We start from the raw sequence: 22,444 nt of genomic DNA, 5'->3' as shown, positions 1-22,444 counted from the left end.
CCAGGGTTCATGAGAGCCACCTGACTGCAGTTCCAAAGACCTGGACTGCTGCAAAATCTGGGATTCAGGATGAGATTCCTGTCTGCCTGTCCCACATCAATCTTTATAAGGAATGAATGACCTATTACTTGTGGGGAATTTTAGTGAATCCCTAGTCCTTGTAACCAAAAGGCCATGTTAATCAAATCTGTTACATTCTATACTTTAGACTTTTCACCAATTCAGAAAATCTCTCCATAAATTTGTTCATAGTATTCAATCCCATGACATTTCATATTTTTGGTCCATAAAATGATGCAACTTTCATTTCCTAAACTCAGAGTGTAATTGTTCTTTTCCCCAGTCCACAGCACCCCACCCCACCCCCCATTTTCTCCTCGCAGCCACAGGTATTTCAGGTCCGGGTCACACAGGGAGTAAGGCAGGCTGCCTCCTCAGTCTAACTCCCTTCCACCTTTAAGGCTGAAATGAGAACAACTAAGAAGGCAATTAGCTGAAGGCCAAACAACTGTGGGAAATCTTCAGTGTCTGTCGAAAGCACAAATGCAATGTCCTTTGACCCCTGCAATCCTCCTTCTGGATACCATCCCACAGAAATATGGAAGCCTGGAGGCAACCAGTAAGTTAATCAATAAAGGATTAAAGTATTGATATAGCCACAGAATAGAAGTGGACCCAAGCTGGAAACAAACTGGCATATTTTTAATGAGGTGGATCTATGAGAAATGACCTAGAATGACAGCTGTGAATACTTGTAATGTGTATATTTTACCATAAATATATTCAGAAAATGAACAGAAGTAAAATATACATGTAATATACATTACTTTGTAATAGTAAAGTTTATAGTTGTAGAAAATATGCCTAGCTACCACATTACATGTAAAATAAATTGTATTTTGGAAAAATCTATGTGTATATGTATACACAGAAAAGCATCTAAAAGGATACACATCAAAATGACCATACAGGGGAATCTCTGGGAAATGAAAATTGAGAGGTGTTATTTTGACATACTTGATACAAAAGTATTTATTAAATCTCTGTAGTTTAAAAACCTTTTTAATAAAATAAAGACTAGTCATGCCAATTGTGATTTTGTTCAAAATGCTATGAAATCCTTGAAACTTAAAAGACAAAAAAATTCAACACTTAGAGATCATCAAATTAAATTCACAGAGATTCACTTCTCCCACATTCCCACGAAATCAATAACTTGTCGTACAAAAAGAGATCACATATTTAACCAACCTAGAAAATTCTCACACTGAGAGGTCATATCAAACATAGAGCTCAAATACACCCAGAAACAATGAGATAGTTACTCTTAACTTCCCCCTACCCCAGAACTTCCAGTCAGCAAAGAATATCAGAATAAGGTGATCCATAGCGCCCAGAGGACAGAAGGCAAAGTATAACAAACACTTCTAAAAAATACTAAAATGTAATTTTAATGTAAATGTAGCTTTAAGATTAGTTTATAAATGTATTCTGGGATTCTGCAAATATTGAAGTATAAGAGAAACACACACACACATATTCTGTCCAGGGGTGATAAAGTATGCTTGGCTCTCAGAGTGTACCAAATTCTCAAGAAACAAATCACTTTTGCCAAGTAGTTATTAATCTAAGACTTTTTTTTCTTACTCTAAACAAATTAAATGTGAAAGTTCTTGGCATGCAAAAAAGTATCAATTTCCAAAAATATCAATTTACTTTTTCCTTAAAAAAAAGTGCTATCCCACTTAACATTACACCCTTACACCAACATTCAAACAGTACTTTGCCCTGGGTGACGAGGTAACTAGCGACTTTTCCCCTTTTTACCCCTCTCCATTACACAATTTTCTATAATGACCATTTAAATTACTTGTACAGTATTTGGGAAGTTTAAAATAAACCAGCCTGGAGTTTTTTCACAGCTCAGAGGTTTAGGTAACGCTCTGCACTCTCTCTTCCTTACGTGACAAAGAGACGTAGGCCGACCCCTGGAGGAGACCCCACGATTCCAGTTCACGCACAGGTCTGTCTCCCTTTTGACACAAAGGGCAAGTCACTTAGCCTTTCAATCTGTAAATTTATAAAGGTAGCACCCAGTCCTCTTTCCACACCTAATGGCATATACTTTGTGATAAGGGCTTTTACCAGAAACTTTGCAATTCGACAAGTGGTACATTTGCACATCTCTCGCCCTTCTATTTCTGCCACTGGTATATGGCCCACTAAAGAAAAATGGGCAAATTCTGTCAATAACTGTTACTGGGATTCTCATCATTTTATCCTAATAGACGGCAATTTTTTTAAAATCCTGATAATACAACTGGCAGTAAAATACTGCTGGATTGACTTCAAAGCAAAGAAACGTTCATAATTGCCTCAACGCCAGTCTACCCTCAAACCAAGCCATAGCGCGTGGACATGTTATTTTTAGGGCTGTGATAGAACTACTCTGCTGACTTCTAGGTGGCAGGAGAAATAATTACATATGCATGCAAACAATCTATATTTTTAATGTGGTGTTAAGGTTTAAGAAAGTCGGTCTGGAATAAAACGCCTCAAAGCTAAAAAGGATCAACATTACACACACACACACCCCACTCTTCAAATATCACATTAGAATCAACACCTTTAGATTTTTAGCAAGTTATACATTTCTAAAGTCACTTTTTGAGCAAAAATCACTCTGATGGATAGTTCACACAGTCAATTAGTTTATGAAACCTGTAATCAACCACACTACCACAAGCAGGATAAAAAGTCACTGGAGATTTAGCTCCCGCATCACAATTTAAAAACAAAAATTAAATGAATCACAAATGATATTCATCCTCCTTGAGCTAAATAAGGCTGCTGTGGTAGAGAGTTTGCAAAGGCGGCAGTGCGAACTCCTCCCCTCCCTATACGCAAGTCCCTTTGCCATGTGATTCTACCACTCCTCCCAACAAACAGGGAAGCCAACTTCCCTTGAATCTGAGCTGGCCTGGCGATGTGTTCCAATCAAATGAATGAGGCAGAATGGCAGCACGTGACTACCAAGCCTAGGCCTCAGGGGTCCTTGCCACTCTCCAGCTATCCCGGAACACAGCCACAGGTGAGGAGTAAAGTACAGATGAGCCTCCTTGACAATGAGGAAATATCCGTGGAAGGAGGGGGCCAGCACCAACCACCGCACACACAAGTAAGACCATTTTAAAATACGTCGCCCAGCCCAACTGGCCATGGACTGGCCCTAAGTGAGTCCAGCAGAATTGCCCCGCCCAGCCAAGCCCTAACTGCCAACCTACAGAATTGTAAGCAAATAAAACTGTCATTATTTTAAGCCATTAAAGTTTGGGGTGGTTTGTTACACGGCTATCCATAGCTGATACAGAGACTGTCAGAATCCACAGAGAACTGAGGCGTTCAATGTGTCCGAGACACCCAAGACAGAGCTTCAAATGAGGTGTTGGCTCAACAAAATGCTGCACTAGACTTTCTGCACTGGAAATGATGCACTGGAAAAAAACTTACATTGTCCCTACTCACCTTGACCTCTTGCTGAACCCCTGAAAACTTTCAACTTAGATATGCCCCTGATTTGTTTCTCTCTTACTTGCCCTGCTGAGGTTTGAGGTCTTCAGCTGCCTTGTGCTAGTCTGCCTGTCAAAGATCCCACCTTGTCTCTGGCCTTACAGATCTGATTTGGGAATCCTACCTCAACTGTACCCTCATCCTGCAGTCTGCCATCAGCTTCGTTGTTGCCATCCCTGCCTCCAGGCAAACAGCCCTTTGTAATCCCAGTCAGTGGTCCTGGATAATCTTATTACTTCCATGAAGTGGTGATGCAGAATCTATTAAAATAACTGTAAACAAATGTGACTTGAAACCACTAACAGCACTCTTCAGGCTAGAGTCATTTTGTAACGTTAACTAAGTATTCCAGTAGGGCCATGACTATTTCCAACATCTCTGAAAATATCGTAAGAGCAGATTAATGTCGTCACATTAGAAAATTAGTCTCATTTCTCCATTAGGAGGGCTGATAGAAATGGGTAATTTTTCAAATTTAAAATAAAACATAGCTATAAATTGTAGCCGACCCTCTCCACCAAGTCCCTTTGAAGGAAACAATACTTCTTTATATGTAATAAATTGTGATAAGATCAGTTTTGAAGTCAGTCATCCCTCATAAGGATCTCGTCTCATGTTTTTGTCCCTCTCTTGCTTCTGAGCAGCTCTAAGAGACAAAGGAAAATTCAATTTAAAAATAACAACATACAACAGAAAACAATTCACTCTTAACACGGGAAACGAAATGGCTCTCACCCATGAGCACAGCAAGACGCGCACCTGGCTGTAACTCGTACCTGCTCTGGTGGATACACGGCAGCGATCCCCCTCTACCTTTAAGACTATTTAAGCAAATATACAAGCTACAAAGCTGCCTATATTTTCTCTTTCTAATGGGTGTTAAAGAGCAGGACACGAAATTATAGCCCTTAAAAAGTCTCGCTGCTTCTATGGAAACAGGAAGATAACTATGGATGAACTGGAAGGCTCATTATCTCTTAGCCCTAGAGTCTGTCACTTTTTAAACAACTAATGAATATTTATTTTAGTAGAGATAAACAATCTAGCTCTGATCTTGCCTTATGCCAAAAATACTGTTTGTCCTAAGGATCACAACGTGAGACTGCACAGAAACACTTCTCCTGGCCCGACTGCAGCCGTCCAAGTGCCCAGTGAAGGTGCCCTGTTCAAAGTGTTTCCACAACAGCCCTCGCTGAAGGTCAGGCACGGCACGGGGGGCCCCGACGCTGGAAAGGGCACTCCAAGGAAAAGCAAAGGGCTGCACGGTAAAACATTCTCTCTTGCAGCCCTGGTCACCAAGGGACACTAAATGAGAGAAAATAGAGACTGTTCTTGAAATGCCGCAAATTAAATCCAGTTAATAACCTCTTCACACAGATTTGTTTTCACCCCCTCAGTCATTGATTCCCTTTCCCAACAAAGCAGGTATCCTACCCAAAAGAGTGGTTAGTGAGTCTGAACTTCTATCAATGTATCGACTTAATATTGGATGTTGTATTTACTTTGTGATATATAACTTAGGCTAAACCATTAATTCTTCAATTATTCAAATACCAAAATCTTTTAAACTCAAGAGAAAAGAAGGGGGACCATGATTCAAACATATGATTTAAGTGACTAAAATTGAGATAGGCATTATTTTTTCCAAGTCAAGGTAATTTCACAACTTTTTCTTGAAATTTCATTTTTAAAAAACCTAGTCAGTTCCCTCTTCACAGCATAAAAGAAGATAAACTGAAGTGATTCTGTCTACCACATCCAACCCCAAGCCTCCGAAGTGATTTCTTTATAAAAAATGTAACATTTTGATACTTCTGAAAACACTGGATTACATTTGGGAGGATTCACACGTGTTAACAGAACACCCCCGAATGAGTTAAGTGGGTAAAATAAAAACTCGGGCTTCAAAATGATCTCCCTGCGTCACCAGGGGTATCTGTTTCACCGCACACAGAAAGGAATGACTGTTGTTCTGAAAATATGAATCAATTAGCTTTCACGTGCAGCACAGAGTAAAAGCGAAAGGTTACTTTTCAATCAGGTTAGCCCTGCCCGTCTCCTTCTTGCACTCCTAAGTCAGCGGCACTGCCTCAGCGTGTTATCGGGAGAGGCCTCTGACGTGTACAGCCATCGCGGTAACATTTAGGCAGTTTTTTTTTTTTTAACATTTCTGAGAAATGACCATCCAGTGCTAAAAACACTTTGTGTGGTGATAGAAATAGTCTGTATCTGTACTACCCAATAAAGTACCTTCTAGAATAGTGAGAATTATAGACTTACAATTAATTAAAATACAGCCCCTCAGCTGCACCAGCCACAAGTGGCTATTGAGCATTTGAAATGTGGCTACTGCAACTGAGAGACTATATTTTATTTAATTATTTAAAGAGGTTTTTTTTAAAAGCGGTTTTAGGTTCACAGCAAAACTGAGAAGGTAGAAATTTCCCAAATATCCCCTCCCCCGACGCTCGCACAGCCCCCCCCATTATCAACAGCCCCCACACAGAATGGTCAGTTCGTCACAACTGATGAACCTACACTCACGTGCCATTACCACCCAAAGTCCATAGTTCACGCCAGGGTAGTGTACATTCTGTGGATTTGGACAAATGTATAATGACATGTATCCACCATAATAAGGTCACACAGAATAGTTTCACTGCCCTAAACAGCCCCTGTGCCCTGTCTAGTTATCCTTCTCCCCTCCCCAAATTTATTTAATTTTAATTAGTTTAAATTTAAACCACCACACGTGGCTAGTGGCTACCATACCGGGCAGCTTAAAGGCGGACACTCTGTGAGGAACACTGTTGTCTACAGCCACCCGGTCCTAAGTTATCAGCCAGGCCAAAGGGGCCTGGCTCTGGTGCAGAAACTTTGCTCCAGTGATGATCAGCCGTGAAGTTCATCAACTTCACATGCAGTCTTCACCCTCACCTCACTGCTCCTCAACCTTTTACAATACTTTCCCCAGCAAGAGTGCACACACACACACCCCTCCTCCTCCTCACTGGCAGGTTATAACCAAAGATTAAAAATACAGTCTTGTAACAGACCAGGCAAAAGATGATGGTTGAAATTAAGCTATTGTATGTGTATATATCACCTGGTTTACATGTTCAATAAACATGCCTGGTAAAGAATGAAACATAGATAAAGATCATTTTAACATCTCTAAATGAATAAGACTTTACTATCTACATGGCAAATGTACTCCCAGATAGTTATAAAATTCACTGAGTCAATGCATTTTCCTAACTTCTTCCTTCCCACCAATGAGGATTCAATGTGATGTAAGCAGACGAAAGCAGTGAACTAGGCAGGAGTCATGAGCCTGAGATCTAAGGACTTCTGGACCATGGACAAACTACTTCAAATCAGGCTGTTAGGGTCTTCAGTTGTAAAAAGAAGGAGCAGGAATGGATTTGCTCTTCTATCTCTTCCAAAATTAAATTTCATCATCCCTCTATGTTCCTCACTTAGGAGCTGACTTGTAAAAGCCAGCATGGACCTATGATTCCTTCCCCTGAGCACTGTCCCCTGATTTCTTGTCACCTCACAATTAAGCAAAGGGGATGGTGACATTGCCAATTAAGAAGGAAGGAAGAATGGAAGGGAGGAAGGAGAGAGAGCAGGAAGGAGGGAAGGATCAGGGAGGAAAGGCAAACAGACCAGATAATTTAAATTAAAATAAGCGACACAGGATAGGCCATAAGGCACCAAGCCACAAATATCACCATTTTCCAATCTCCAAACTAAATGGGGCAGGAAGAAAAACAACTGAAATACAGAAACTGATGCTGCCAGTCCAAAACAAGATCACAAATTCTTCTAACACTTCAGCCAGCAGTAGAGTCTCAGAACTGTCACAGGTCACTGGCTTCAAAATACTCCCCAAATGAAGATCTAACACTCATATGACAGACAATCATCAATCTCGCTTGTCATACCAGTCCTTCTGGTAAACAGCTCTTTCTAGTAGGGCCTAAAGATTGAGAAACGGAACCGATAAATATCACCAAAATGTACATTTTCACCAAAGGCAAGAACTGCATGAGCACGCCCAGTACTAGGCCTCTGAGAGTTATAATAAAGGCCACTTACTAGGAAGAAGTTTTCAAAATAAAACTACTTAAATGATTGTTTTACCATACATCAAAATATACAATCAGCTCAAAGGCCAATTCATGTAATTCCTCAATATTCAAGAAGTGTCTTAAACCTTAGCCAGACTTTATTCTCAAATAACTGTTTGGCAAGTGAGAAGAAACTTGAAATACATCAGCATTACTCACATCAGCTTCCAAAGTGTTTACCTAAATCAATTCTAGAGCTAAAGCACTGCCAATCCATTCTCTAAAGGACTGCTATTTCTCCTCTGCTTCCCAGTTAAGCCAAATCTAAAATGCCCTTTTTAATTAACATATTGAATTCTTCTTTAGTAGCAAAAACTTGACCAAAGCAAAGTAGATTTGGAAAAAGAAAACACTTGAAGCACTTGAATCACTTCAACCATCTTGGAGTCGCTTTGGTATAATTTAAACAAAATTGTCCTGAGGTGGGGGTGAGGGTGTAAAATGTCACGTGATACATGGAGAATTCTATTTAAATAGGAAAAAAATCCCACAATACAAACCCTAAAGAAATTACAACACCCTATTTAAATTGGTTTTCACCTTGAAAAGACCCAGTTCTATGGTTTTGGCGTGTACCACACCAATGCTATCACCCTCAGTCCCTCACCATTACAAAAATACAACTCCTGCCATTCTAACCACCTTTCAAAACCCACTTTGTCCTGACAGTCTCGTCTGCTTCCTGTTCCACCTGTACCCCTGACCTTCTCCAGCAGTCCTCATTCTACACAGCAAGAGGCCCCCACCAGAGTTCTTCAAGGTTGGGTTCTACATAAACGTATAAACCAGAGAGAGAGAAAGGGAAGCTCTGGAGAAGAGGAGAGCAGTGCTGGGACTTCCCATCCTGCTCTGCAACACCTGAGTAAAAGGATGCCACAGGCCATGGCAGGAGCTCTGGGTCCTTTAGTCCAGAGAGGCCAGATGACCTCACAGTCAGGTGACCCCAGGAAAAGCTGGCCTCCGCCTGCCCTGACGGCCTACGCAACACAGGCAGGTGGAAGCACTCAAGTGCTTACTCTTGATCTAGGAAAATTAATGAGCTACTTTACACAGAACCCTTCAGAACACTGGTGGCAAACACAAGGCCCACGGGCCAAATCCCGCCCTCCACCTTGTTTTACCCAGACGGCACCTTGTTTCTACCCAGCGGCAGCGCCAAGCTCCTTGCCCCTAGTTAAGGAGTAGTTACATTTATAGTCCTAAAATTTCACTCGGCCCTTTGAAGGCAACTGCAAGGCTGATGTGGACCCCACTGAAAATGAGTTTCACACCCCTGCTTTAAGATGACTGGTCCAAATGCAAGTAAATCAGCATCATCATTAGACATAGACAAGAGTAAATCATCAGGAACCAGAAAGGCAAATTTTTAGAAGTGAGACAATATTCCTCTTCCACAAGGAAGGAGGGAGTATTCCCAGAATTCAGACTTTCACCCAGAAAACATTTATCAAATACTTAATATGGGGTGAAGAGTGTGGACGCAAGAGATGCTGTACTCAAGAAGGAATTAAGAATTAACATCTAGCACCAGGATGAGCAAGACGGCAAACAATTTTCACACACTGCAAGGACTGCTAGGGGGTGAACTGCCTGACAGAGCAGGGGGCCAAGGGGGAAGGAGGCTCAGGAGCAGAGATGGTTTCTGTGAAGAGGGATCATTTACTCCAAGTCTTAAAAGGATCAGGGTGTGTTCAAGTTATGAGCATGCATCAAGCTACACATTTATGATGTGTACACTTTTCCACAGGCAGAGTACTCTTCAATAAAGCTGAGACAAAAGGAGAGACAGAGCTCCGTGTTAAACAGACGAAAATGGAAGGGAAGGGTGGTGGAATGGTTTTCCAAGGAGGGGAACACTTACCTAGCAGAGGCTAGGAAAGCATGAAGCATTTGGGCAACTGCAAAAGGTCCCTACTGGCTGGGAGTCTGTGCTGAGGATGGAAATGACAAGGTATCACTGGAAAGGGAGGCAACAGACAGTTCCAAAAGGCCTTAAACACCGTGCTCAGAGTTCATCTTGAGGATGATGGGAAAGCCAATGAAGGTGTTTAAGCCTGAGGGTAACAGAAAAATTTTGGTACAGCAGCATCACTTTGGTAGCCATGCATGCATACTAGAGCTGGAAGCCAGAATGGAGATAAGAACCTGGTTAGGAAGTCATTACCAATAATCCAAATAAGAATGGGTAAGGGCCTGAACTAAACTGGTGATGGCCAAGAAGAAGACCAAGAATTAGAGACAGAGCGAAGACATCCAGTATGCAGAATATTTAGGACTAATGACCAATTACATGTGGGAGATGGTGGAGGATGGGAAAGTGGAGGATGACAAGCATGTTTCCATTTCCCATCTGAGGGTCTTAAGGAAGATGGAGAATGCTGAAGGAGTAGAATTAAGATTGAGGCAAAATTGGAAAGACAGTTTAATTTTGAGTATGAAGTTCTATGCAATATCTAAGCAGAGACATATAAAAGGACGCCCAAACACTGATCCAAACCTCAGGGAGACCCTCAGCATGGTAGGTGGTGGTTGAAGCCTCCGACAGAAAGAGAAGTGGATGGGCCCTGGCTGGTGTAGCTCAATGGATTGAGCGCGGGCTGCAAACCGAAGTGTCGCAGGTTGGATTCCCAACCAGGGTACATTCCTGCGTTGCAGGCCATAACCCCCAGCAACCACACATTGATGTTTCTCTCTCTCTATCTCCCTCCCTTCTCTCTCTAAAAATAAATAAATAAAAACTTTAAAAAAAGTTTAAAAAAAAAAAGAAAGAGAAGTGGATCCTGGAGCAGGGTCAGGCAGGAAAGCAGAAGGAGAATGGTGTCAAATCCTGCAGAGAGAGAGGAAAAGGGAGAAAGCTGCCATGACCACTGGCTCTGGCCACAGAAGGGTCACGGAAATTGTGGAGACTGCAACTTTGGTTTCTTAGAAGAAGGACAGAAGCCAGGTTGCAGTGGGCTGAGAAGTGAATGGAGGTTCTTTCAAAGGGCTCAGCTGTGTGAAAGGAAAGAGATAAGGTCTTAGCTTGAAGAGGAAGGAGCAGTAAGAGTGTCTTGCTTTGTTCTCTTCTTGTGAGTGAGTGAGTGAGAGAGAGAGAGACTTGAGAATATTTATAAGCTGAGGGGAAAGCAGAGAGGGAAAGAGACAGGGGAGCAATGGTGATGACTTTATCTGAAAACAAATGCCCCTGTCCTTTCACTCACTGGGACAGTGACTATTTCTTTTAGTCAGCAGCATTTCCTGCCAGCATGGCAGCCTCCGCAGGGCAAACGAAGAGGTGGAAGAAAAGTGCAGCCCTAGCAGGTTGTTCCTCCCAACAACCTTCCTGCAGGATGCTCTCACCACTTGTCAGAGGGCCACCTGGCACCTCAGCCCCTGAGCTGTCCAAATCGCCAGGAGCTCCACAGGCCTCTCCAGCTTCCTCCCATGGCAGAGGTGCAGAGGTGCAGAGGTGCAAGGGGAAGCCAGAGGGGAAGCCAGTCCCACGTGGGCCCCCAGACACGACCTTCTAGCCGCCCACTGGAAGGAGGAGACTACCAGGCACCCTCTTCCTCCGGCTTCCTCCCTGATAGAAGCTCAGACAAGGAAACTCTTCATGCCACTCCAAAATCTTGCCAGAGACAGACTGTGTTCTCTCCTGATAACCTGAATCTGATTAGCAAATGCAGTTTATAGTAGTTACCGCTAAGACTAATTAAAAGCATGCATTGTGCCAGGAGGTCCTATTCTAAGTGCTTTACATTCTCTCAGTCCTCACAACCCTATTTTTATCATCTCAGTGTTACAAATGAGGGATCTGAATGCAGACACATCTAAGTAATTTGCTCAAGGTCGCAAGGCCAGTGACTGCCATTGCCAAGATATGAAATACACCAGGCCCTCTGACTCCTTAGTCCGCAATGCTTTAATTTACTCTCAAATACCATCAAAAATGTAGTCTGAGACAGGCTCTAACAGTCAGGGAAAATTTCATAATGTTATCGATCATAAATCAAATACATAAATAAAGCAAGGATCGTAGTAATTCTACCATAACTTTCTTTTTACTTAAAGATGTTTCCCACATGGTGGCTTGAAGAGCCCATTTAAAAAAGCACTACTGTTGTGAGCGTAATTAATGCCACTGAATTGTACACTTGGAAAATAGCCAGAATGTTAAATCCTATGTATATATATTTTACCACAATGGTACAATACAGAAAGATACAAAATACAAAAGAATATTTCTCAATCAATTTTTCTCTATACCAAAAGTAAAATGAAATGATGTGAAAATCAAAAGCCCTGTCTTAGGCTAAGCATCTCAGGCCCTTTTTGGTTAAAAACAAGGTGCCCAACTAACAAACTAGCTGCAGCAGTCAAGCACACCGGACTGAAAAATCTGAGAGATCAGAATACACACTCAGTGCTCCAGCCATCTGAGGTCCTTCAAAACAACAGTGACCCAGTGTGGCTCCTACTGTCCTCAAGATCCCTCCAGCACATGGTTAACACCAGACCTAATCCCTAAACCACAGACTCCCAGGGCCCAGAGCAGTGCAGGTGTGCTCTGAGCCAACGCGGGTCTCACTTCAGGACCAAAGAGCCTCAAAGACCTGGCTGTGTGTCTATTAGCCGGGCCTAGGGAGGCTGCACCTGAATGGTTGAATAAACCATGGCCAGGAATCTAGGAATCAAATTCTTTTTGTTCCCTAGGACTTCAAAGTCAGTAGGTGTTACTTCTAGATCATTCTAAGTGACCACCCAGGACAAAAGTGCAACAACACTGAGAAATCAAGTGCAAAACTACAGAAAGGCTTAGCCTGTAAAAAATCTAAGAAAATCAAACATATTATGAGGCACAAGTGTATTTATGGTTTCTCTAAGGAAAATCAGCAAAGGTAACAGCCCTTGCTGGAACTGTCTGACTCAAACACAAAAACTGATATTGCAATGACCACCACTCTTTGGCAGAAAGGCCCCTTGAGGTTGTTCAATCCTATAAGGGATGCCCAAGCCATCATGTACACGGCTCACTTTTCCTCGGTTATTTAGTAAACCAAGGTGATTGTAGTGCTATCACCAACAAGCAAACTAAGTTTTCAGATGGTATATCTTTGGGTGCCCGTTATACTTGTAAAAAAGGAATCTGAGGGTAAAAAGGAACTTGAGGGCGAGATGGGGGAGAGGTGAGGAACAAAGATGAATGAGTCTGAAGAGTATAAGTAAGTGAGAAAGCCTCCAAAGAGCAGTTACTCCGAGAGAACACATAAATATTTGAAATCTACAAAGACAGGAATACCAATGGGTAAGAAAATGTAAAAATCTCACAACATTGCTAACCCCTCTCTCAGTATAAATCTCCCTCCCACAGAGTTTACTTCATTTCTAGGTTATGTAAAACAATCTGAACCAGATTACCCCTAAGAGCATTACAAATTCTCCATTGATCTTTTACAACACAAGAACAATACAACAAAGAGGAAACTTTATTTTTAGACTTCCAAAACCCTGTGTTTATTTTTCTAAAACAAAAGTCAGACAACTGAACCTGCTTTGTCTGGATATTAGCAAACCTATTCTCTCTCAATCTTGAGGCCCCAACCTCTGCCCAGAAGGAAATGAAAAAAAAAAGGGCGGGGGGGGGGGGGGCGCTCCTTGCCATGCTGGAAAGTTAAAACACCTTGGCCTTCTGCTCTGGCACATCTGAGCCTCCTGCTGGTCACAGTTCACACTGCTGGAGCCCTATCAGATGTCACCTGCTACTTGGCCGGGAGAGGCAAAGGCTGTCCCTCCACATTCATGTCCAAACTGGTTCAGTGTTTGAACTACTAACTTCTACGTGTAATGTTTAAGCAGAAGCGCTTAACCACATTCACCCTGAATTACTCAACTAGCATTACACACTAAATGGAAATGGGTTCGTAATTCCCTATACACACTAAGCCCTTACAAAATTCTATTCCAACAATTTTGATTTTTCAACATAACATGTCCTCCACACAGGCCATCTCTTTTATTTGGAAAAAAAGAAAAAAAGAAAAATTTAAAATATGGCAAAGTTCTTCCCATGGTATGAATGTGAAAAAATCGGGATAGAAATAATGAGCAGGTGTTTCCATTCTCAAATTCCTCAGTTAAATTTCTTTTGATTATTATGAAATTGACCAACCATAACTAACAGTGCTGCTACTGCAAGCCAAAAAAAGCCCTGTCACTAATACCAATCACTTAAATTAAACTGAAATAAGATTTTATTCATTAGTTCACAAAACTGGTTAACTGAAAGTCTTAGGTTTTCAAAAGACAAAGCTTACATTTTAACCCTAAAAATTAACAAAATAAGCATATAAGTTGATTCTAAGTAAATTCTGGTCCCTACCTTGTGGTAAACTATGGGGTACATACCATCATTCAACTTGTATGGACCTCCCTACAAGCTGCAGACAGCGGGTTAAATAACACTGCCCTGTAGTTCACAGGTGGTTAGGAAGGGCAGCAACAGAAATAATTAAGCACCTCACAAACTCTTACTCAGACTTCAAAATCTCACTCAAGTCTTCAGTGAAATATCCTGCTTCCTTCTTTCGCCTAGCAGTCACTCCCTCCTTTGTGCTCTCCCAGTACTCACTCCTCACATCCTGCAGAATCATTTACATAAATACCTGAAGTCCATGAGGGCAGGGGCCATTGTTATTAATTTCTATACTGCTAGCACCTAGCACAATGCTAGGGACACAGAAGACCCTCAGCTTTTGTAGAGCAGACAAAAACTATGGGGTTACACGCGATAAGGTATGTAAAAAGAGGGGCAGAAGAAGCACACTACTTTGCCTCAGGAGAAATAGAAGGCTTCTCAAGAACATGCACTGTGGCAGCCTTGGAAGCTGAATGAGATTCACTCCAAAGATGGGCACTTCCAGACCAGCCTGTGCAAAGGCAGCAAAGCCTAAAAGAGCAAATGTGTCCTAGGACAGGTGATTATTCTGGGTACAATTAATGTAAGCAGAATATGGGAGGGTTGAGGACTGCCAATAAAACTGGAAAGATGAAGGGGTTTATTTGCCAGGTTGAAGGGATCTTCACTGAATACCCTAGGCTTTCAGATACCCTTGCAGTTACTTAATCCAGGAGTTCATGAGTCTTTGACCAAGACGCATCCCTTGAGAGTCTTTGGAAAAAAAAGTTATGAAAGGTTTGGAATTTCAAAGAATTTTTTGTAGACATGCCATTTCAGGTTATTTGAAGCTTTTATATCCTAGGTTACTGTTCTGCCCATCATTTTCTCATGTATAATTCCTGTCTGCACTATGTTTCATTCACACTGTGGTGAGTGATAAAGGCTTGTTTAAACATCTAATGAAAGTCTTACCTTTTTTAAAGAGGGGGTTGGCGAATGTTTTTAATGAAAAACAAAAAAGTATATAAGATATATTCTTAATCCCTTTTTTCATTACCGTACTTAACTATCAAATTATGGGAAGGCAACATTCCCATCCCAGCGCCAGTGAGGTTAAAAGCTGAGGGCGAGCTAGACTGGAGGCTCCGTAACTGGGTTTAACAAGCCTCTCAAACAGGATGACCCAATAGGGAAGGTTCTAAGGGTCAACACAATCCCGGCCCTTCACGTGCTTGGCCCAAGGAAAGTAACTTTGGCTTCTTGCCGGTCAACTTTGGCAGGTTTTTAAAAATGTAAGATAAGGTGATATTTGTGAGCCGAGCCGACTAGAAGGCACCGAAGGAAGGGAGCAGAACACGAGCAGACAGCCTCGGGTTTCACCCTTGCAGCTCAGCCCTGTACCAGAGGAAAGCATCTGCCCCGTGCAGGGCAGGAGGCCAGGGCGGCTTTCCCCGGGCTGCCTGGTTGAGCAGCAGGCGGCGCGCCCCGGCACCAAGAGAGGCGGGTACCGGGCAGCACGGAGAGCCGGGTTACACAGCAGACTTGCAGCAGTGGCTGACAGGGAGGGAGGCCAGCATCCTCCCGGCCTCAAGTAAGAACCTGGGCCTCCGCGACTTCTACGTAGCTCGGTTACCTCGAAAAGAGGCTGCTGACTAGGGGCAGGCGCTGAGCTTGGGAAAGCAGCGGTGCGGCTGCGCCGCAGGGTCCCCCGGGGTGCGAGGCGGGGTCGCTGGAAGCCCAGGGCGGCGCCCCGCAACCCACCCTCCCGCAGCTGCCTACCCGGTGGCCACTGGCCAGGACTGCGGCCCGGCGCGCGGGGTGGAGGGAGATGCGGCAGCGCTGCCGGGTCCCCGGCTTCTCAGCCCGGCGATCTGGGAGATAAAAGTTTGCAGCATGCGGCTTGTCTGCAGTGCGAGTCACATCCGCCGCGCCACCTCCTGCAGCACCAGTGCTCACAGACGAACAAAAAATAAAAAAAAAAAAAATGTTGAAGCCGGTAGGCCCCGAAGCCGGCCTCTCTGCCTCCCAGGCGTGCATGCAGGCGAGCCCAGCATCCCGCGCCCCCTCCACTCCCAGCCGCGCCTCCCACCCGGCCTCAGTGCCTAGCCTGGGCCGGCCCTGCCGCGCCCGCTGCACTAACCGATAACCTCCTGCAGCTCGTATGCGTCCCTGCAGATGGGCCAGCCGACGGCCTGTGCCGCTGGGGCCGGGACCGCGGGCGCTGCCGCTGGGGCCGGCACTGCTGTCGTGGCCGGGACCGCCGCCGCTGCCGCTGTCACCGGAGCCGCCTGCTGGGGCTGCTGGACATGCACGGGCGAAAACCGCTTAGTCCGCATGATGCTGCCGTAGGAGAGAGAGCGGGAGGACGCGATGGGGACACGAAGACTTTCCAACTTGAAATTCCTTTCATCGCAGCCGAAACTCTTGATGGGCCACGCCCTCCAGCTGCTGCCGCCCGCTGCCGGCCAAAGCCAGCAATAGGGGAGGGATCTAGGGAGGCCGGGCTGAGTGGAGGGAGGAGGCAGCGGAGGCGGGTGGGGAGGAGGCGGCGGGGCAGCGGGGCGGCGGCAGCAGCGGCGCTCGCCGCGCGCTCCGTATCTCGTGCGCGCGGTTCTCTGCCTCCGCAAGGGGAACCGCCGCCCAGCCACCCACTCCCGCACTGCTCAAGGCCGGGGAAGTTTCCACCTAAGGGGAGCAAGGCCCGTTTGTGTTTGATTTGGGGGCCAGCAGCCCTCGCTCCGGCCCTCGCTCCGTAGACTACGTGCTTTCCTGCGCCTTCGCCCCAGACAATCAGGCTCTCAAGAAGATGCCCCCAGGGAACCCTGAAGGCGGGGTCGTTGAACCGCCGCCAGGTTCTCAGATTCAGCAGCCTCCCGAACTAAAGAGAACCTGAAGTTCATTTACAAGTTAGAGAGTAAGATACCTACACTCTGGCCGTTTGTAGGACGCCAGTTAAAAAATAACCCAAGTTGTAACTTTCCAATGCTCTACCTGCCAATATCACTTTCCCACCTTGCCTAATCTAATCGCCACCCTTCTACTTTTTCTCAGTGAAACATAATTCCTCAGGCCCCTGGCTGTTTCACAGGCTTTTTTCGTTTGTTCCAAGCCGCGTGGATCCCAGGGAGTTGATAGAAGGGCCTGTGAAGTTAGAATACGAAAAGTAAAAGAGATTTGGACACTTTATTTCTATACCACTAATTACATGCCACATTAACCCATTAGGACAACAGGTACCAGGGGTTTCTTTTACAGAGCATTCTGGGTGTCAAAGAATGTCCTGCGGCACAAATAAACTGCATTGAAAACTTTTAATTAATTGCTGCTTTTTCAACTCTCCCCAAATTACCTCATCCCTAAAATTGCTATGGTATAACCATAGGTCTTCCTAATTATAGGTGTCATATTTAACTCTGAATGTTCTCTGTGTTCTGTTGGTTGAGCTGACCAAGATTACACCATTCTTGTCTTAAGCTGAAAAGATTCAGTGAACCAATGCTCATGTTGGTCATTTTTACCAAAATTATCTAAAATAGTTTTCATGGTGGTGACCACTGAATAAATAAGAATAATGAATGTAATTTTTTTAAGTGTGATACTTTGTCTCCTATAGTTATGCACAAAAAATCACCTTTTAAAAAAAATAATTCAGAGGAAACTCAGATTCATTAGGAGAAACCTTATATGTCTAATCAAAACATTGGTATAAACTGAAAATGAGTTAAGCTCAGCATTATGGAACAGTTAGAACAAAACAGCTATGGTGCTCTCTGGTCTATGAGCAGAAATCTATGCTAAATTAAGAAAGTGTACTTTTATGCATGGGTGTTTAAAACTGCATTGATTTTTTTTAAAGATTTCATTTATTTATTTTTAGAGAGGGAAGGGAGGGAGATAGAGAGAGAGAAATATCAATGTGCAGTTGCTGGGGGTCATGGCCTGCAACCCAGGCACGTACCCTGACTGGGAATTGAACCAGTGGCACTTTGGTTTGCAGCCTGCGCTCAATCCACTGAGCTATGCCAGCCAGGGCTTAAAACTGCATTGATTTTAATGTCTGTCAAGAAACAGACAACTTCAGGAACCAATAAATTCTAGGCCTCTGATGCTCTAAGTGGAGAGGAATAGAAAACAAGGGAGCTTTCTACACCGGCTCACCTTTTCAATTGCTGGTCCCCACCCCAAAGAACTTCTAAGAACTACTTTTAAGGGAAAAGAAAAATGATTAGGTGAATATGACTTCCATTTTGTCATACGAATTTTTTTGTTTGTTTTTTCTCTTTTCTCTATTATTGTTCAAGTACAGTTGTTTCCATTCCCCCCCCCCGCCCCACCCCACCACAACTCCCCAACACCCTGGACATCCCTACCTCCCACCCTGGATCCTTCCCCCTTTGGCTTTGTCCATGTGTCCTTTATACATATTCCTTCACTGACGACCCTTCCCCATTTCCCCCTCATTATCCCCTCCTACCTCCCCTCTGGTTAACTATCAGTTTGTTCTTATTTCAATGTCTCTGGTTATATTTGCTTGCTTGTTTGTTTCATGATTAAGTTACACTTATACGTGAGATCATATGGTATTTATCTTTCACAGCCTGCTTATTTCACTTAGCATAATGCTCTCAGTTCCCTCCATGCTGTTGCAAAGGATAGGAGCTCCTTCTTTCTTTCTGCTGCATAGAATTCCGTTGTGTAAATGTACCATAGTTTTTTGATCCACTCATTTACTAATGGGCACTTAGGTTGCTTCTAGCACTTGGCTATTGTAAATTGTGCTGTTATGAACATTGGGATGCATAGGTTCTTTTGAATTGGTGTTTCAAGGTTCTTAGAGTATAATACCAGAAGTGGAATTGCCAGGTCAAAAGGCAGTCCATTTTTAGTTTTCTGAGGAAATTCCATATGTTTTCCAAAGTGGCTGCACCAGTCTGCATTCCCACCAACAGTGCACTAGGGTCCCCTTTTCTCCACAACTCCTCCAGCACTTGTTGTTTGTTGATTTGTTTTTGAGGCCATTCTGACTGGTGTGAAGTGGTATCTCATTGTGTTTTTAATTTGCATCTCTCTGATGGTAGTGATGCTGAGCATCCTATCATGTCTCTGGGCCCCTCTGTAGTCCTCCTGGAGAAGTGTCTGTTCAGGTCCTTTGCCCATTTTTTAACTGGGTTGTCTTCCTGGAGTGGAGTCATATGAATTCTTTCATTTTGTCATATGAATTTAAATTTTTACTTTCAAACCATGAAGTGGAACTGTGAAGGCCAGGAAAGTTTTTAGAACTTCATAGGAAAACATGGTGTTGTTAAGATTAATAACATTTGATCAAACACAGATCACTTCATTTCCCACAAAGAATATCTGTTCCACTGCTATTCTTTGCTGTGGAACAGCTATCTGCTACACAGCTATACCAGATGTGTGTACCCAGCTGATCGTGTTCCATATGGCTACTCGGATGATGACTTACAAGAACTGGTGACTCAGTGTAGACCTATCACTACTACCAGTAAATCAGGTTAAAGAAGAATGTCTACTCGCAGCAGCCTTTGGCATCATTTTTATATATGAAGAACAGAATATGAATTATATTTTTAAGTTATACAAAAGTGTCAAGTTAGAACTTTAAGTTAATGTTTTCACACAAACAATTGAGTGAAATGGTACTTAAAATGTGGAAATACTTATATTTAAATTGTATTCGACTGATATGCAGTGAATTCAGGGAAAACCCATTACCAAAAGATGTCAGAGGAGGAAACCTTTAAAATATAAACAAGATTTCTTTCAATAGATGAAGTATACATTCAGTCAGACTTTAAAAGACAGAAAAAATATGAGTCAAAACTGCGTGGTGTTTACAGTTGCCTCAGGGTTCCTCAACTTTAACGCTCTCATTATTTAGTGCCAGATAATTCTTGGGTCTGTGTGGTAGAGATCTGTTCCCCTGGCTCCTACCCACTTGATACCGGTAACCCCCCCTTTCTCAGCCATGACTCTCAAATGAGTTTCCAGACATTGCCAAGTGTCCTCTAAGAGCAAAGCACTGCTTCGGGTATACTGAATATACAACACTGTCATTTTATAAACAGATCATAGCAGTTATTATTTGCTGTACAAAGAGTTTAAATAGTGTTCAGGTATTTATTCATAAATCCTGAAGGGGATCAGATTATGCTTCACCAGAATATGCCACTTTGGCATAAGGATTACTTTGAGTTAAAGGCAATTAAGAAACAACAGAGAGCGCGCCAGCATTTGGAATGGACCTGGAAACGTAATGACTCCTATGGACCCACATCATTTTGGGATTCTTCTGTGATGCACTCCCAGCCAAAAGGGTGCTGCACCCAAGTCTAACAAGTAAGAAGCCTGGGTTACTCGTGCTAGTGATTGGAATAGGCATTAGTGCTATGGTTACACCTCGGGTTCCAGCCTCTAGATTGCGGAAGGCATTGATTCTGCACTTCTAACACATAAGGACCGTGACAATTTTCAGAGATGTCTCTGTCAACCCAAGAATCCCATTGATGTTGCCCAGGACCTTTTTCAGAAACTCTCTACTCATATCAGCACTGTTGAAGCCATGAGGTTAAAGGATGGTATATATGCACCATTCCATGGCTTTGTAACAAAGATGGAAGACTCTGGAAAAAAGGTACTTCAGTCCTCCACCTGATAGAAATGGAGCCCTGGTATTGACTAAAATCTCAGTACTCTCCTGGAACTGTGTTCAGTAGATTAGGAAAAACAGCTTGAATCCCTTGACTTTACTGATGATGAAAAGGTCCTAGAATGGACATAAGAGAAGCGGAAGCTGAGCATGTTGCACAGCCATGAGGTCTACACCAACACTAGTGGCATGTCCTTCATCCAGCCGGGTGTCAGAATATGCTCTGGAATTCTGAAGTTCTGAGAGAGATTCAGAAACTCTGTGAAAACAAGTCATTTCTTCTCCTGGTTTGTGGCTGGACTGTGGATGACCCCACTCCCCAAGCTCTTTTGCAGAGACCATCAAGCGGAAATCTGACATTTCACGCTGGGTCAGAAAGCAGATGCAGATGAGTTCCAGAATCTTTGAAAAGACATGGAGGACAAAAGGATTTATGTTATCTCTTATGGGAATGAATATGCTGATCTTCCAGAATATTTCCAGTGACTCGCCTGTGAGGTGTTCCAGGAAGGGAGGAGCAGACCACAGTACATGAGGGCACTACAGAATTCACCACCCTTAGACCAAGGTGCAAGGCACTACTATGGGCAGTGATTATGTCGTGCCAGCTGGTCCTTACTGTTTTATTGTTTGTTTTTCTTTTTTTGGTTCTTGGTCTTACACGGCCTGCTCAGTTTGGAAATACCCAAGTGACAACAGGCCCTGGATGCAGCTCCCAGCCTACCCCTAGGCTGGACACACTGCTTGTGTCCTCACAGCAGATCAGCGTTATATCCACTGAGTGAGGCTCCCGCTCCACACGATGGACACCGGGTGTAGATGCCATGGACTTGCCGCGGCCCGTGTTTCAGTTTTGTTCTTTATACTTGAATTTGCAATCAAGCTCAATGGCTTTTTTTTTAAACAAGCTTGAAACTCTCATTTTCTAGATATTTTACAGTTTACAATACTTTACAGACATATGCTGTATTAAAAGCTTGTTCATTTTTAATAAAAAGAGAAACAACAGCCACAGGAAGAGCTCTCTGCCCTCCCCCTATTGCCTAAAAGTAGGGTGTAAAGTTCCATTTATAAAGGAAATTTCCATTGGTAAAGGCACCCCCCCCCCACTCCCAGCAGGAGGATGAGAATGAGTTTTATCACCAGAGATGGCAGTGAGGTGAATCTGCATAAACAATCCATAGCTACCATTAGTTTCCCCCACGTATTTCCTAGTCACCTTCCCATAATTTACCCTGCCTGGGAGCCCAAACCTCCTCTTCCTTTGTCTAGTCATTTCTCCACAATTTATCACCCTTTTTAAAAATGGTCTATAAGCCCCCAATTCTAATCACCCTTTGAATTATTCATCATTGAGTACTCCCTTGTGTATGCACATTGCATGGGCAAATAAACCTTTTCTCCTCTTGCTAATGTCTTTTGTTGATTGAATTTGCAGGCCTCCAGTCATGAAACTTGAGAACTTAGAGGAAAAGTGTTTTCATCCTCCTAAACACTTGGAACATCTAACAGAAGATGTGTAGAATTGGGGCCAAGTCCTTAAAAAAAGAAAGTGTCAGATTCAAATTGTGCCTCCAGCATTTTTTTTTTAATCTGACTGGTCTTCACTCTCTAAGTCTCAATTTCCTCCTTCACAAAATTAGCCTCATAATAACTTGCAAATAAGTTGTTACAACATAATTTATATGTAAA

At 43.3% G+C, this 22,444-nt stretch overlaps 1 protein-coding gene across 2 annotated transcripts in view; it reads right to left on the bottom strand.

Moving 5' to 3' along the window:
- Positions 1–16,714, bottom strand: part of STK39 (serine/threonine kinase 39) — a 274,172-nt gene extending 257,458 nt beyond the window's left edge. For both annotated transcript variants that reach the window (XM_028510126.2, XM_036023351.1), the window contains exon 1: positions 16,223–16,714. In XM_028510126.2, the coding sequence (XP_028365927.2) occupies positions 16,223–16,418 (196 nt within the window). In that variant the 5' untranslated portion in view covers positions 16,419–16,714. The remainder of the gene's footprint in view (positions 1–16,222) is intronic.
- Positions 16,715–22,444: the final 5,730 nt, after the last annotated feature.

Source organism: Phyllostomus discolor, chromosome 4 (genome assembly GCF_004126475.2).
Source record: "Phyllostomus discolor isolate MPI-MPIP mPhyDis1 chromosome 4, mPhyDis1.pri.v3, whole genome shotgun sequence".
Classification (NCBI taxonomy): Eukaryota; Metazoa; Chordata; class Mammalia; order Chiroptera; family Phyllostomidae; genus Phyllostomus; species Phyllostomus discolor.
This window is presented reverse-complemented; position numbering and strand designations above follow the sequence as displayed.